The sequence below is a fragment of the Manis pentadactyla genome, chromosome 10 (assembly GCF_030020395.1).
Source record: "Manis pentadactyla isolate mManPen7 chromosome 10, mManPen7.hap1, whole genome shotgun sequence".
In the NCBI taxonomy this organism is placed as follows: domain Eukaryota; kingdom Metazoa; phylum Chordata; class Mammalia; order Pholidota; family Manidae; genus Manis; species Manis pentadactyla.
The window spans coordinates 46,913,593-46,928,747 of NC_080028.1; the positions used below are offsets into that span (position 1 = coordinate 46,913,593).

The 15,155-nt window shown below is 34.6% G+C and overlaps 1 protein-coding gene across 1 annotated transcript; it reads left to right on the plus strand.

Moving 5' to 3' along the window:
* The first annotated feature begins 1,664 nt into the window (after nt 1-1,664).
* On the plus strand, nt 1,665-2,624 carry LOC130679320 (olfactory receptor 6C2-like). The gene has a single exon (XM_057487927.1). The coding sequence runs from the start codon at nt 1,665-1,667 to the stop codon at nt 2,622-2,624; it is 960 nt and encodes a 319-aa protein (XP_057343910.1).
* The last annotated feature ends 12,531 nt before the right edge of the window (nt 2,625-15,155 follow it).

The window sequence follows — 15,155 nt, forward strand, 5'->3', positions numbered from 1 at the left end:
ACAAAAATACACCCTTTTCTCCTTACTGAAGAATATACATAATGGTCACAGACAATATCAACAAAAGAAGACTAAAAATACAGGGAAAAGAAGACTGTTACTATGTTACTCATTGTACTTGCATATCTGAAATTGTAATGTAAATGTGTAAATCAAGTGATTGCATATGACATAATGGTCAGCACTAATTAGGAGAGAGTAGGGATATGTAATGATAGGTCAACAAACTTCCTTAACTGTCTGGGTGGATCTCAACTATCAATATGACCATGATAGTCTCGATCACCATACTAATAATATTTCAAATTTTTTATTTCTCCACTGGCACCAAACCATATTCCCCTACTGCCTACCCAGAATTTTTAGGTCTATCTGTGTTCAGGAACTTATCTTAATGAAAGCCTCTTGGTTATTCTAATCCAGACAGTTACACACATTAAATAACCTAGTGAAATGCAAGGTTTTCTGCAAGAAAAAAAGTCAAACATTGCATAAATAACCACAGTGAGAATTTTTGCATATATGAGGTGAGTTTTATGATACAGACATTAGCCCTGTACTTTGCAAATAGTATCCACTGGATAGAATAGTTCCATTTAAAATAGCTTGTCTCAGATATTCTATTAGCCATGAAGAATAAAGTCCTGACGTAGAATTAAGTGGTTCTGCTCTAATAGGAGGAAGAAAAAACCACATTCCACAGTCTCTCCAATCAGAGAGTGAATCTGTGGGCACACTATGGGTGATTTCAGCTTTGAGAAAGAAAGGAAAGCAAAAAGCAAAACAACCATAGTCTTGAAAAAATCCATGAATGCAAATTCTGGACACCTGGAAAAATTCTATGTACTTAACCAGCAAGAGGTCCAGGCCAGAGATTTCTAGAAAAAAAATAAACATGCAAAAAACAGCAGCAGATGGAGAATTGTAACATTAAATGTAAAGTCAAATTCAAAGGCCATCTTTAGGGGCTTTCAGAGAAATGGGACTACAGTCAGTTAACTGAAATATCACTGAATGCATATGAAGATACTCCTTTTGTAAGTCCTGAACACAAAATTTTTTTTATCCTATAGATAAAATAGGTGTACATGAAACCATCTTTGAGTTAAGAATAAGGAATGCAGGCAGAGAAAAATAAAGAGACAAAGGAAAATCTCAGTCTCATGAGTTGTATACTGTTATAATTGTTGTTTTTTTTTCCAGGAGAAATGCATCTTACCCTTAAAACAGTATTATGAGAGTCACAATTGAAGGGAACTCATGTTTTAATTATCTGGATATGCCCTATATCCAAGTTTGTTGGTTAAAGAATGTACACATAAGGTAACATCTTTTTTCCCCTAAAGTATTTGTGAATCCAATCCATGTAACGAATTACAATCAGCTATATTTTTATATTCTGAAGGGCTAAGGATGATCCCATAAAAAGTTGGATTATTTTACAACACGAATTCTGAAGGAATAAATCTGCTGCTCATAACTGGAATATTCAAGAAGACTATAGGAATAGTGACATTATTGATTAAGTTGTGAAAAGAAAAAATTAATGTAGCTGCTTTGCTTGGTTTTTATATGCCTAATCTTGTGCTGCAAAATTTGAATATCTACCTCATAAAATTACTTTGATTATTATATTCTTACTGAGCAGAGATCAAGGGTCAGTGATGAGAAACCGCACGGCAATAACAACTTTTATCCTGTTGGGACTCACAGATGATCCTCAACTGCAAATCCTGCTTTTTATCTTCCTATTTCTCACCTACATTTTGAGTGTAACAGGGAACCTGACTATTATCACCCTCACATTGGTGGACTCCCATCTGAAAACCCCTATGTACTTTTTCCTCAGAAATTTTTCCTTCTTAGAAGTGTCATTTACCACTGCCTGTATTCCTAGATTCCTGTACAGCATGTCAACTGGGGACAATACTGTTACCTACAATGCTTGTGCCAGTCAAATATTTTTTGGTATTCTCTTTGGAGCAACAGAATTTTTTCTCCTGGCAGCCATGTCCTACGACCGCTACATTGCTATCTGTAAACCCCTGCATTACATGACCATCATGAACAGTAGGGTCTGTACCTTATTAGTCCTCTGCTGTTGGGGGTCTGGCTTGATGATCATTCTCCCACCCCTTAGCTTGGGCCTCCAGCTTGAATTCTGTGACTCTAATGCAGTTGACCATTTTAGTTGTGATGCAGGTCCCCTCCTAAAGATTTCATGCTCAGATACTTGGGTAATAGAACAAATGGTTATCCTTGTGGCTGTATTCACACTCATCATCACTCTACTGTGTGTGATACTGTCCTACACACACATCATCAGGACAATTCTCAGGTTCCCCTCTGTCCAACAGAGAAAAAAGGCCTTTTCCACCTGCTCTTCCCACATGATTGTGGTTTCCATCGCCTATGGCAGCTGCATCTTCATCTACATCAAGCCCTCGGCAAAGGAGGAAGTGGCCATAAACAAAGGCGTCTCAGTGCTCACTACATCTGTTGCCCCCTTGTTGAACCCCTTCATTTACACCCTGAGGAATAAGCAAGTGAAACAAGCTTTTAATGACTCCGTGAAGAGGATTGCATTGTTCTCAAAAAACATCAGTTTTGATGAATCAAAGTAAAATGAAAGAAGAAAATACTCTAAATATTTAACTACAGCTGATAACTTATTTCAGTGCTTTGTACCTATAATTCAGTCATAGTAACCTTATCAGAGACATGTAATACTGCATCCTACTCTCAACTTAAGCGAACTCCTTCTCCTTTCAAACCAACCTCATAGTGGTGTTTTCCCTCATTGTGAAACTATAAAATATATTTCCTAGTAATTAAATTTGTTCAGTTCTTACCCAAACTTTTTTTCAATGCTCTGGTTCAGGAAGGAAAGTAATAGTATTTAAAAGTATATAGATTATCTAGAAGGTATTGTTGTAATAGCACTTACTTTTCCCCAGAAGCAACGTTATCAAAATGACCATAAATAGTAGCAGAGTGTTCTCAGTGAAGAAAGGAAAGAAGAAAGAAAGATTAAAGAAATGAAGGGACAGAGAGAGGGAGGGAAGGAGGGAAGAAGGATAGAGAAAGAGAGAGAGAGAGAGAAAGCCAACAAGCAAGAAAGCAATAAAAAGGAAAAAGAGGCCTCTGCTGATAATACTCCTGCCTTTTACATTATTATCTTTTAAAGTCAATCATTACTTCTGCTAGCTAACAGACAAAATGGACAAAGAATTAATTATTTTAAAAAAATTGGAAAGATCACATCCTACATTAAGTTAAAAACTCAGGGATTATTTATCTTAAAACTTAAAGACAGGCTTTCAAATCACCATTTAACACTCTTAAATAATTTCTATGGCATAATTTTGAAAGCAATTACTTTTCATGAACTACTAATATTATGTCAAACTGTTTTCAAACATTATTATTAGTGCCCTTGCCAATCCTATAAATATGTTTTAGTTGTATCAACATGTAGACAGAAGACTGAGTAAATTGATGAACAATTCTTAGGGAGCAAATCTTGAGGCCTGACTTCTCATCTTGAGGCATGTTCATCCCACAAGCAGCAGTGTGGTTTGCAGAGGGCAGGAGGAGAAAGGACACTGGAATTGGGAGTACACCAGCTGCATACTAGCAGGGTGCTCTCTCTGCAGTAACGCACTCCTGGTTTATCAACGTATCTTCTTATCTTGCATGTTAAGTTATTTTATTGACATCAAAGAAGAAAATTAAATTGACTCAACAGTTTGGAATTTATGTATTAGATTTTACATACCATAATCTTTCCTGTGGTAGCATATTCAAGATTTTATATTTTGATTAGGGAAAAGATGATATATTGCAGTTATCACCTCCGTACCAACTTTGAAGCATATTTATTATCAGCATGACTTTCAGGAGTGTTCACCAAAAAGCTCTTATGTAGTGAAATCACTATAAGAAATATTTGAATAAATAAATTGGCACAAGAGACTCTAAAATATTTATTTTCAAGACTGAAGCAATTATGTGACATTTCATAATGTGCTACATTTGATGACAAGCTTGTAATAAGTGAATGTAACTATTTTTGATACATTTGCAAACCAGAATTAAATAATCTTTAATTACTTAATTGAGATAATAGTTGTAAAACCTGGAAGTTAAATTGAGAAAAAGTTTAGGACATCAGTATGTAAAATTGAAGAAGATAGAGGAGTAGAAGCCAAGTAACTAAGCCAGGTAGCAGTATTTCAACCTTCTTTTGATGAGGAATTTTAAGTTATATCCACAAATAAATGCAAAGCAATGATAATTAGTAATTAATATAGAAACATGGCAATTTCACTCAGGGGTGTAAAGTAGCACTCTCTTAAAATGGAGGTTAAAGATGTGCAGTGGTGGAAGTATTAAAGTTTAAAATAAAAGAAAGGAAGCCATTTATATTGAGCAGCTGCATTATTTGGGGTGACTTACTGTGTTTTATTTATTTTTCTTTTTGTGGTTAGCCTGATTATTTATGATCCCTGTGGTCTTCATTGGAGTCTTACAGTTGAAGAAGCAGGTGCATCTTCCTGTCTTGGCTTAAGTGGACTGGGAAAGCCCTTCACCAGTCAGCCGCCCAGAGGTTCTGGGCTCACATCTGGGTCCACTGGTGGGCTTGTGCTGGAGTCTGTGGGTGGGCTGGCTTTTCAACTGGTTCAGCAGTGGGTGAGCCTGCTCCTTGGGGGCTGACCTGGTGCTGGGGTGGGGCATGAACCTGAGTCATGGGAACAGGCCTGTTCATGAATCTGTGGGGGCCAGCCTGCTGCTGGGGTCCCTTAGAATGGCGTGGCACCTGTGTCCATAGGGGCAGGGCTCATCTGGGACTGTGGTGTTAGTCCTGGGTCCTGGTCACAGGTTTGTCCTGCTGCTTGGGTGGGCCTGGAAGCTGAGTCTGCAGCGGCCTTCCTGGGCCTGTGGACACAGTGCGGGGCTGGAGCTTAGGGCCATGGAGCTGGCTGGGTGCTGAAGCGAGGGGCCTGTGGGCTGAGCCACAGGAGCAGGGCTGTGGGGCTGGCCTGCAATGGGAGGTCCCTGGGGAGTCGTCGCTGCTGGGGTCTGTGGCTGCTTACTTCGCTCTCCTCCCACAACAGGGTGTGTTTCTCCCTCCATGTCGCACTACCTGGGCTTGGGGAAGGGGACATGGGTACTGTGAGATGTCTGCCAACCTCTCTCATGTGTCTGTCTTATTTTTCTGCTCCCCCAGGTGCTATAATCTCTCACTTGGATCCCTTAGCTCTTGTGATGGTATTTTCGTGCTTGGATAGTTGTTCAAATTTACGTTCCCAGGAGGGAAGGAGCACTGGAAATGTCTCTTTTGACATCTCACTGACATCCTGTTTATGTTACATTTTGCTTTGTGTCCGTCTTCCCATCGTTTTAATTTATCCCAAGAGTTTTATGTTCCTCTCTTTTCCTTTCTTACCTCATTTAGTCTTCAGTCAATATATTCTAGTTTTGTTTCTATCAGCTTATTAACTATATATTTAGCCATTATTTTAGTTGTAAAGCTAATACTGATTGCTTCCTTATGAAAGTGTCTTCTATGTCCTGCTCTAATTATTTTCATTTCCTAGTTAAGTAATAATTTGAGAATTGGTATATATATTGTTCCCCATCAGACATTTTACCCATTGGTTTTCACCTCTATTGAGATTTTCTGACTCCACCATTCCTTTTGTGCTTGAAATGAATATTTCACTGAATATGAAAAAGAGCTTGCTTTTGTTCTCCTCTATTTGTTTATTTATGTATTCATTAATTCTTTTGTTTTTGTATGAGTAAAAATGTTATATATTTTTATCTTATTCTATGAGCTCTTATACATTGTTCTCTTTATCATCCAATCTCAATTTTTTCCAGGTGTGGTGCAGCTGGATCCCCTTTAAGCTGCCACTGTGCCTTTTTAATAAGCTTCCAATACTTATAAAAACTATTCCAGTACTGGGGAAGTTTAATACTGCCTCCTGTGCCATGTTCTGGATGTCACTTGCACATGCACTCTCCCCTGAGTTGTTTCAGATTTTTATCAAAGAACACAAGTGAATTTTGTGAGGAAATAAAGCAAACTGATGTTGCATGTCTTTCATGAAATCATTTACAAGCATGCAAATTAAAAAATATGGCATTTAATTTTCTCAATAAGTTGTTATTTTATGAGGAAAACAAATGTGTATGGTTTAACTTAAAATAGCGATTTTTATATTGTGGGTAAAATTGTAACATTTCCAGAATATCTTGCCTGGCTTTAGTACATCTGCATATCAATTTGCAATCAGAGGTGCAGAGAAGTATGGCTTCAGGGCATTTGCATCATTCCTCATGGGTGGAGAGAAGTTCATCTCCATATCAGTGGGTAATTACCTGGGCAAGGAGGGCTTATCTGTACCTGAAAGGGGAGGGGAGAGCCGGTTTTGCTGCTGCTGGAGCAGGAGAGAGAAATGGGCTAGACTGCAGTTTTGTAAGCAATAAATGGATATTAAACTTTATTTCTCCCTTTGACTGATTTCGGTTTTTAGAGGTATTTTGCCCCGGGATTTCCTCTGCCCAGACCTACGCATATATTAAGAGACTTGATTTTTGAGCTGCTATTCCTCCAGCACTGATAATTAGCAGAAAATGTTCAACATTTAAAAGTGCATAAATTCACTTTGTTGTATTGTATTAAAGTACAATACTTAGAATTAACAGATTGTATGAAGTATTTATTAATGGGTCAAATGTGCTATTCATAGGTTGGAGTTATTGCAAGTTGATTTGTATTAAAGAAAAAAATTGCAGTTTTTTGAAATCTCATATGTTACTAGATGTTATTCCAGCCCTTTCCTTCCAAATCAAGAGTGCACTTTAGTAAGTCTTAGTTCTTAAATGAAAATAGATCATTCTCAAATATTGAAGTTTGCAAACTTATTAATCTATAATGTGATCTAATGAAGGTTAGACTCATAGATTGAGATTTTAACATTTTCTAGCTCAAGTTTATTGAACAAAGATCACTATTGCATCTTCATAATGCAAATGTCCTCTAAAACTCCTGATCTAACCAAAGAAAAATATGTTCATCTATGGTGTATAGAATATTCCTTATACTTCTCTGAAATATTCACATCAATGATAAAAATGTGAAGTTTGTTTAAAATCATGGTGGAGGAGGAGGGGTAGGTAGGGTAATGGGGATAAGGAGGCACAGAGATCTCAGTCATAATATAAGTTGATCACAGGGATGGTAGTGCAGCACAGAGAATATAGTCAGTAGTTCTGTAATATCATTCTATGTTGACAGATAGTAACTGCACTACTGGGGGTAAGGATAATGTGCGTAACTATTAAACCACAGTGTTGTATACTTGAAACCAATATAATATTGTATTGCAGCTACGCTTTAATTAAGAAAAAAATTCATTTTAATTCTCCTTTATCTAGGACTTTACTTATAAAACTTCCCTTCTAATTAAGCTTTCTATTGAAAATAATCATATTAAAAAATCTCTTTTGAATTACTGAACAAGGTGTGGGATAGATGGAAGTTTTCACACAGAATGCCTGGCCGTAGTCCATTTACATACCAATGGGTGTTTACCACTGTAGTGCCTCATAAGCTGCAAGAGGCTGTCAGGGAGGTGACTGGAAGGAGCAGTGCCTTCAGCTCTGGAAATGGTGGATGAAACGTCAGGGGAGGCTGAGGAGGTGGGGCCCCTGCCTGAGGCACCAGCCCCTCTTTTATTTAAAGTCCACCTGGCTGTAGTTAAGAAAAAAAAGGTGCAGCAGGTATGGGTTCCTCAGGGAGAGGAGCAGCCCCTCCCTAGGTTGTGGAGCACTCCAAGCTGGTGGATTTGAGCACCTGGTTGTGCCAGAAGCCCTCGGAACCTCTACCCCCATGGCTTGTGTGTCTTTGGGATTTAGGAGTAGAAAGCATTGTTCTGTCTGAGTCAGAAATGGGTGAACTGGCTACTCTGACAACTCACCCCTCTCTCTAGCAGAAGTTACAAAATGCCCATCACACCCCAGGGAATCATGCACTTTGGGATTGGCTGACAAAAGCCCTTAGGGCAGTTTGACCTAATGGGGTGATTTACTATACTTCCCTACTAGCTGGCAAATGTATGGAGACCTCCAACAGGTTATAGGGGAGTTGGGCATGAAAAATATCATCTATTATATGGATCTGAGAATGAACACACTAATGTCTGCTGAGACACAGGGCAATCCACTCTTAAGATTAAAGTTTGGACTGACCTTTTATTGTTTAGCAGTGAATTTTGAAAGATTATCCAAGATAACGAATGAAAACTATTCAGTAACATAGTTCAGTAATGCCAATGGACAAAAAGGTTTTGTAAAGGTGATGAAATGTTCGGAATATACACTGGAAAATTTATGTTTATCATAAAGCAATTCAACTTTCATATTAGATATAAGCTATATACCATAGTGTAGTTTAAAAGTGAAAGATAGAATACAATCAAAATATTTAAAAATACTTTTATTTATTCAGTTAATTACATTTTGAAGTGAGGGAATTGATTAATATATTTTCTCATTAAATATGTTCAAAATCTCTTTTAGATTCAAAATTACAAAAAGATTCACATAAATTGTCCCAAAATATATAAATGTCTATTTGTATATGCAGGTATTATTTTTGTAATATATTTTGTAAATATATACAAATACAAAATTAATGAAAAACAATGTACTTTACCTGGGAGATATTTTATTATTCTGCATTCATATTTTTCCTAAAAAATCCAATCATTTATAATAACATCCTATCAAGGAAAATCACCCAATAAAACATGTATTTTTTTTCAAGCTACTCAAATTTATTTTTTTATGGAAGCAAAAAAATAAAAATAAAACTATTCGTGAACTCATAATAATTGGTTATGTATTTTAGAACCATATTTTCAGCTAAATAAATCTAGTGATGCATTTCATTTTCCTTTTAAATTGAGGACACCTGTGTAATCAATTTCAAAATTAGGTAAACTATTTCCAAATAAACTTACATCATAAGCACTGACAAAGAGAAAATATTGACTATGTCATATAACATACAGTGTTTTTTCTCTTTTAAATTAAATATGTTTAATTTACATGCCTATTCTTAAGTAAATTTCATGAACTTATATCTTTGCCTGTTTTGAAGTTTTTCTTCTTTTTATAATTGAGTAAATAATAGTTTTCCTTCTATACAATGGTGCTTATTACCTCATTCATGAATTCACCATCTTCACATTATTTATCTAAACAATTTTATTTCCGTGGCAAATCATAGCAATTTTTTTCATATTTCTTAGCATATTTCTTCTCCTTTTATACTAATTTTCCAGTGATTCTCTCCAGGCTGTTGATTGAAATGAGAGAGCTTAGGGAACCATAGATGAATCTAAATCTTTCATTCTTGATCTCACCTTCATGGGGCCCTGTTCATTTGTTGTAATCCTTTCTCTAACTTCTACTTTCTTGCAAAATGCATTGAGCATCCCGTAGGTTCAGTGTTGGTATCAGAGTCATTTCAAAACAACGAAGCAAATATTTGTCCTGCAATCAGGGCAGATTTGGCCATCAATAATTATCAATGATAAGTTGTCATTGTTCGAAGTGTTGATCAGAATTAGAACTCTGGTAGGAGCTATTTTTTCTATTTTTAAAATGTATTAAAACATGTGAAGTCAATTCTTCAAGAAAAATATCGTCCAATTTATAGTGGGTTTTTTTACTGACTTTTGTTTACTTAACTTCTACAGTTGTTCAGGTTTTTTAACTAGACATAATAGAACAATCATCATTCCTTCTGCAATTCTACAGTGCAGTGTCTGGTTTGAAACACTAAGGCATTAGAAATGCAAGTGCATGTGCAAAAATCAAACTTTATGCTCTTGCCTTTACAGGTTCAGAAAATAGGAAAAAAGGAATAATTAATGTTTTATTCAAAGAGGAATAGCAAAATATCACCATTAATTCACTGTTATTTATTTGAATGTAACCTACATGGCATTTGTAGTTATTCTTAAATGTTTGAAATAAAAGTAGTACCACTGTGTTACTTACCATTAGCAGTATATGTTGGGGTAGCCTTTTTTTCTCTAGACTACAAGAGCAGGGACCAACCACAATGAAAGGCAAACACACTCATTGGAAAACAATAGTTAATTTTATAGGCAGGAAACTTATTATAATCTCTCATACTGATTCAAAGTACAAAGCTAAGTGTCACTATTTTAGTAATGCAATTTTCTTCACTGTCACATATATCTGAACACATAGTAGTGTCTATGCCTTGTCATACATAAACTCCTCTTTAATACCAAATAATTTATAAGATATGTGCTCAACTAAAGCCCATTTCACCACATTCAGAAAGATTATCATAGCTGAGATGGTTAGCTTGAAACTTGGGAAACATTTGCTGATTTCAAATTATTTAAAAGGATTGAAGGCTTCTCTACAGGTAGTCTAAGGAGAGAGTCTCTAAGGAAAGATGAAAACAATACTCAAGAGAACCTACAAAACACAAGTTGGCTTTTGTCTTTATCATAAGAAATAAGCTTATTTTTTCACATAATGATATAAAGTGCTGCTAGGGTTGTCACATTAAAAAAATACTTGTTTCAAGGCAAACATGTAGACACCACAAATTACCAGATTATTTTGGATCATAGATAATAATACATGTAAGATACTGAGATAATTCCTTTGAGGTTTTTTTTTCATATGTGAACCTACTAGTAGGAAACTGCATATGAATATATAACACAAACACTACTCCTATTTAATTTTTGAAAAGCAACTGTGTTCAATGCTAAGAAAAAAATAGGACTTCTGCATAAAATTATGGTTTGAGAATGAATATTTTCTTCAGTGATATATAAATGTGTACCTAAGTTCACCCTTTTGAACTAGCTCTAATTATTACACCTGTCATGTTTGAACATTTACTTTGCATGAAGTACTGTGTTAGTTGTTGTGCATACATTATTCAATATAATAATCATAACAAAGTACACATAAACTTTTTTTGCTCTTGAAAAAAAGAGAACTAGAGGAATCATTTTACTTGCTCACACTCATGACAAAATTTAGAAATCATGGACACAGGATGCAATCAGTCCTTTGATTCCAAAATTTAGTTTACCATTATGCAAAGTTCCAACTAAGTAAATGAATAGTTAGATGACAGGTAGATGATGATACATAGACAGATATTGATAACAGATTGATATACAGAGATTCATGATGGATAAAATATAGATAGATATAGATCATAGTGATGAATATAGAGAGATGATAGATATAGATAATGTATAGATGATAGATAGAAGAGGAAGTATTCACTTTGGAAAATATTCAACAATATAATACTGTACCTAAGATACGAGTTCTTAAATTTTTTTAGAATGAAGAAATAAGTATACAATTAAAATATTGACATCCTTATACCACACATGCATAAACATTTTCAAGAAATGAAATAAATTCATGCAGCAGTTTTGAGTATATATTTTAAATTAAAATTTGATTTTTCAATCATATTGTTTTATATATTTTAAAGTTTAAAGTACCATACTATTGGAAGAGAGAAATTACAATTGAATATAAACAGAAACACATAAAGTAACACTATATTTTGCACTGAATAACCCCAGAGGTAAAAAGCAAAGAACAAATTTTAAAAATTTAGTGTGTAGTTTTTAAAATATCTTGCTCTGATCAAGGACTCTCCATGAGATATACAGTGAAGAGTAAAGGGATAACAAATAAATCTTTAACTTAATTTAGATTCTGTATTATCATTGGTGGAATTGATGGAGTGATTCTGATTTCATTTGTGTGAATTTTAGCACTCAACAAATTAATAAATGAACTAATACTGGGACATAGGAATTTCACTGTGAAAAAAAAAGTGGGAGCAGGGTGGAAAATCAATTATGAATTGCAGACGAATACAGTGGTGTTGGATTAGAAGCAGAGGCACCAGTTTAAACTGGTGAGTTTTTAATGTTTGTTTTCTAGCAATGTCCTTCAGAAGAAAAGCATTTTGCAAGCATCACTATGCTTAAAAACCAAGACAAAAATTTCAAAATGACACAGGAGCCTGCCTGAAGACCAAATCTGCACAACAGAGTGTACCAAAAAGAAAAGTGACATACAGTGACTGCAATGGGGTATGGTGGGGGGGCGGGGGAGCTCAATAATATGAGTGAATGTAGTAACCACATTGTTTTTTATGTGAAACCTTCATATGAGTGTATATCAATAATACCTGAATTAAAAAAATAAAAAATTATAACATTAAATACAAAAGAACCATCGTCGTATTACTATATAGATCTTGTTATGGATATGCATGTGTATATGAATGAATGTACAAAGAATGAAATTTAATGTATAAAGAATGAAAAAATTAAAAGGAGCCATTACTAAACCTCATGTATATGTGAAATAACCCGCAGTCAGTTGCATTCACTCTGGAGAAAGATCAAGTTCTCAAATTTTGCATCATTTTTTTTGACATTTTACTGACTATATTTGTAGGCAAAGATGTTGAGATTGATCTCCTAGCATATGAGAAACTAGTGTTAACTATCATTCCATGAGATGCTGTTTTTAAGTTTTTTCAAGTTTAGTTGATAGATTGATAAAAAAATAGCATTTTATGTAACAGGTGTAAATATATGTCCACAAGATTTTCTGAAATGATTTTCTCTCTCTCAACCCCTGAGGAGAAGCAGCCTAGAGTATGTGGGACAGTTGAAGAGAGGGTGATGGAAAGGAAATATAAGAGGTCATTAGGCTAGGAGCAATATTTTGGGGTCAAATGGGTAGCAAAGGAGAAGAGGAGAGCAGAATAAATCAATCATACATGCATTCATAATATCTGTGAAAAATGTCAAGTGAGAGTACATGAAAGAGATTATATTAAGCATGGCAGTGGATGATGAATTGTAGCCCCATTGTTTCATTCAAGAGACTTAATCAAATGTTCTTTTCAGCACTAACTACCTCTGGCTTTGAGACTCTCTATATTAGATCCCAGTATGTAGCAGTATGAAACTAGACCACATGTAACCTGACTATCCTCTAGTTAGATACAAATAAAACAAAACTAATATTCTGCTTATAAACATTTTCCTTTAACATAATTTTAAAAATAATTCCATTTGCTTTAATATTCTACATTGGTTGTGAACATTTAAAATGTTGTCATTCTATCCTACCCTCATCTCTTGGTCATCACAGAGTTTTGATTTCCCTTCTTGATAGGTGAATGATTTGGAATTTCTAACAAATTACTCAACCTGTTATTTAATATTTTTCAAAATATCAAGTCTAGACCCGTGTAATTGTTACTTCAGTTAGCTCAGGACTCCCTTTATGCCCTTTCTTGTCCAACAGAGAACATGCATTATATGATTAAATCACCTTTTGCTTGTATCATGACCTCCCATTCCTTTTTATTGTCCCAGTATGTTTCCTTGTCCTAGATGGAGTACTGATGCTAATGCAAATAAAGTAAGTCATAAATTATTGGAAGACAATATAGGTAAATATAAGAACAGGATCAGTAAAACCTATTGGAAAATGGCAATAGATTCAGATATGAGAGGGCAAAAGGTAAATATATTTTCCTATATATTAATCAACCTTCCCATATACCAACACCATCATAAGTTATATTAAATGTTGGGAAGAAGACATTAAATAAGTTTTGTAACATATGACACTTACAAAGACTTACTATTCTGAATATATGTAAATACCTAAGAAAAGGGTAAAGAATCACTTTGACTCAAAAACAATGAAAGGGTAGTAATATTCTGCTCATAAATAAAGCACAAATTATCAGTACACATTTGAAAAATTGTTATGCATTAATAGCAATAAAAAATATGAATTAGAGTAGACAAAAGAATCATCATTTGGATCATTTTGGCAAAGATTTAGTACACTGATGGTACATCTTGATCTTTGTGCTATTAACTCATCTTCCAGACTCCAAGGATATTCTCCTTACTCCCAGGTGCATTAGTTAGCTTTCACTTGCTTTTATTTTTCTATGTTCATTGTATTTTACATTCACTAGTGAATTTTATGCAGGGTCACCAAGGACACTTTTTTTAAACCTATTTGATCTATTACAGGTTGCCCAGATAAAGCATCCTCAATCATATCTGTGGTGAAACTTTAAGGGGGCCACTCTGTGAAAAAATTAGGTAAGATCATCAATGTTTCAGAATCAGAGATTTTCTTTTTTGCTTTTGCCTGTTTACTGGCATTTCCGACTATCTAGCTATTCATATTATGCAGTAATAGTTTTTTTCAATTTAGACTCATATTGTAATTCATGATGAATGTTAGACCTAGGGATGCAAAAACTGACACATCTGTGCATGCATTTCCACTGCAACCTCAATGGAAATTTGAGAAAGTATGCCTAGATCATATCCATGTCACTATTAATAATTCCTGCTTAGTTATGAGTTCCACTAAGTATCTGTGTAGATAAGACAAAAACTGAAGCCTGAATGACAAAAGCAACTGAAGAGTAAGTATGTCCAGATTTCTTAAATCAATTTTTTCTACTCTAAAATTTGGAAAAATATTTAAAATATTTCCTATCACTTCCCTAAACATGTCTGTTTATGTATATGTATTATACATAAACACAGATTTATATAAAAAGAAACACACACATAATATGTGTGGGTGTATTTTTTAGAATTTGGATCATTCATAAGGATAAAAGAAAATCAACTCACTTTTTTGAATGTCACTTCTGTTTCAAAAATATTAATCATGGAAGCAAATGAGGAAATTTCTAAGCCCACTTTATGAATTGGTTAAGTTGTGGACAATAAAATAGACAAATTTCATGAGCATGTAATGTTAAGATCTATTGCCCCATTGCCAAAACACAAGTGTGTGCATACACACAAACACACAATCTCAATTATATAAATTCATCTCTTCAACTTAATGAAACTTGATTTGACATTTCACCTTGAAAAATCTTGCCTTTCAACCATATACAAAAATCAGTAAGTTGCACCTGCAATATAATTTTTCAAAATGTATGAGAGACATGATTCTCGATAACTAGACAACTGGAATACAAAAGGGTTCATTTA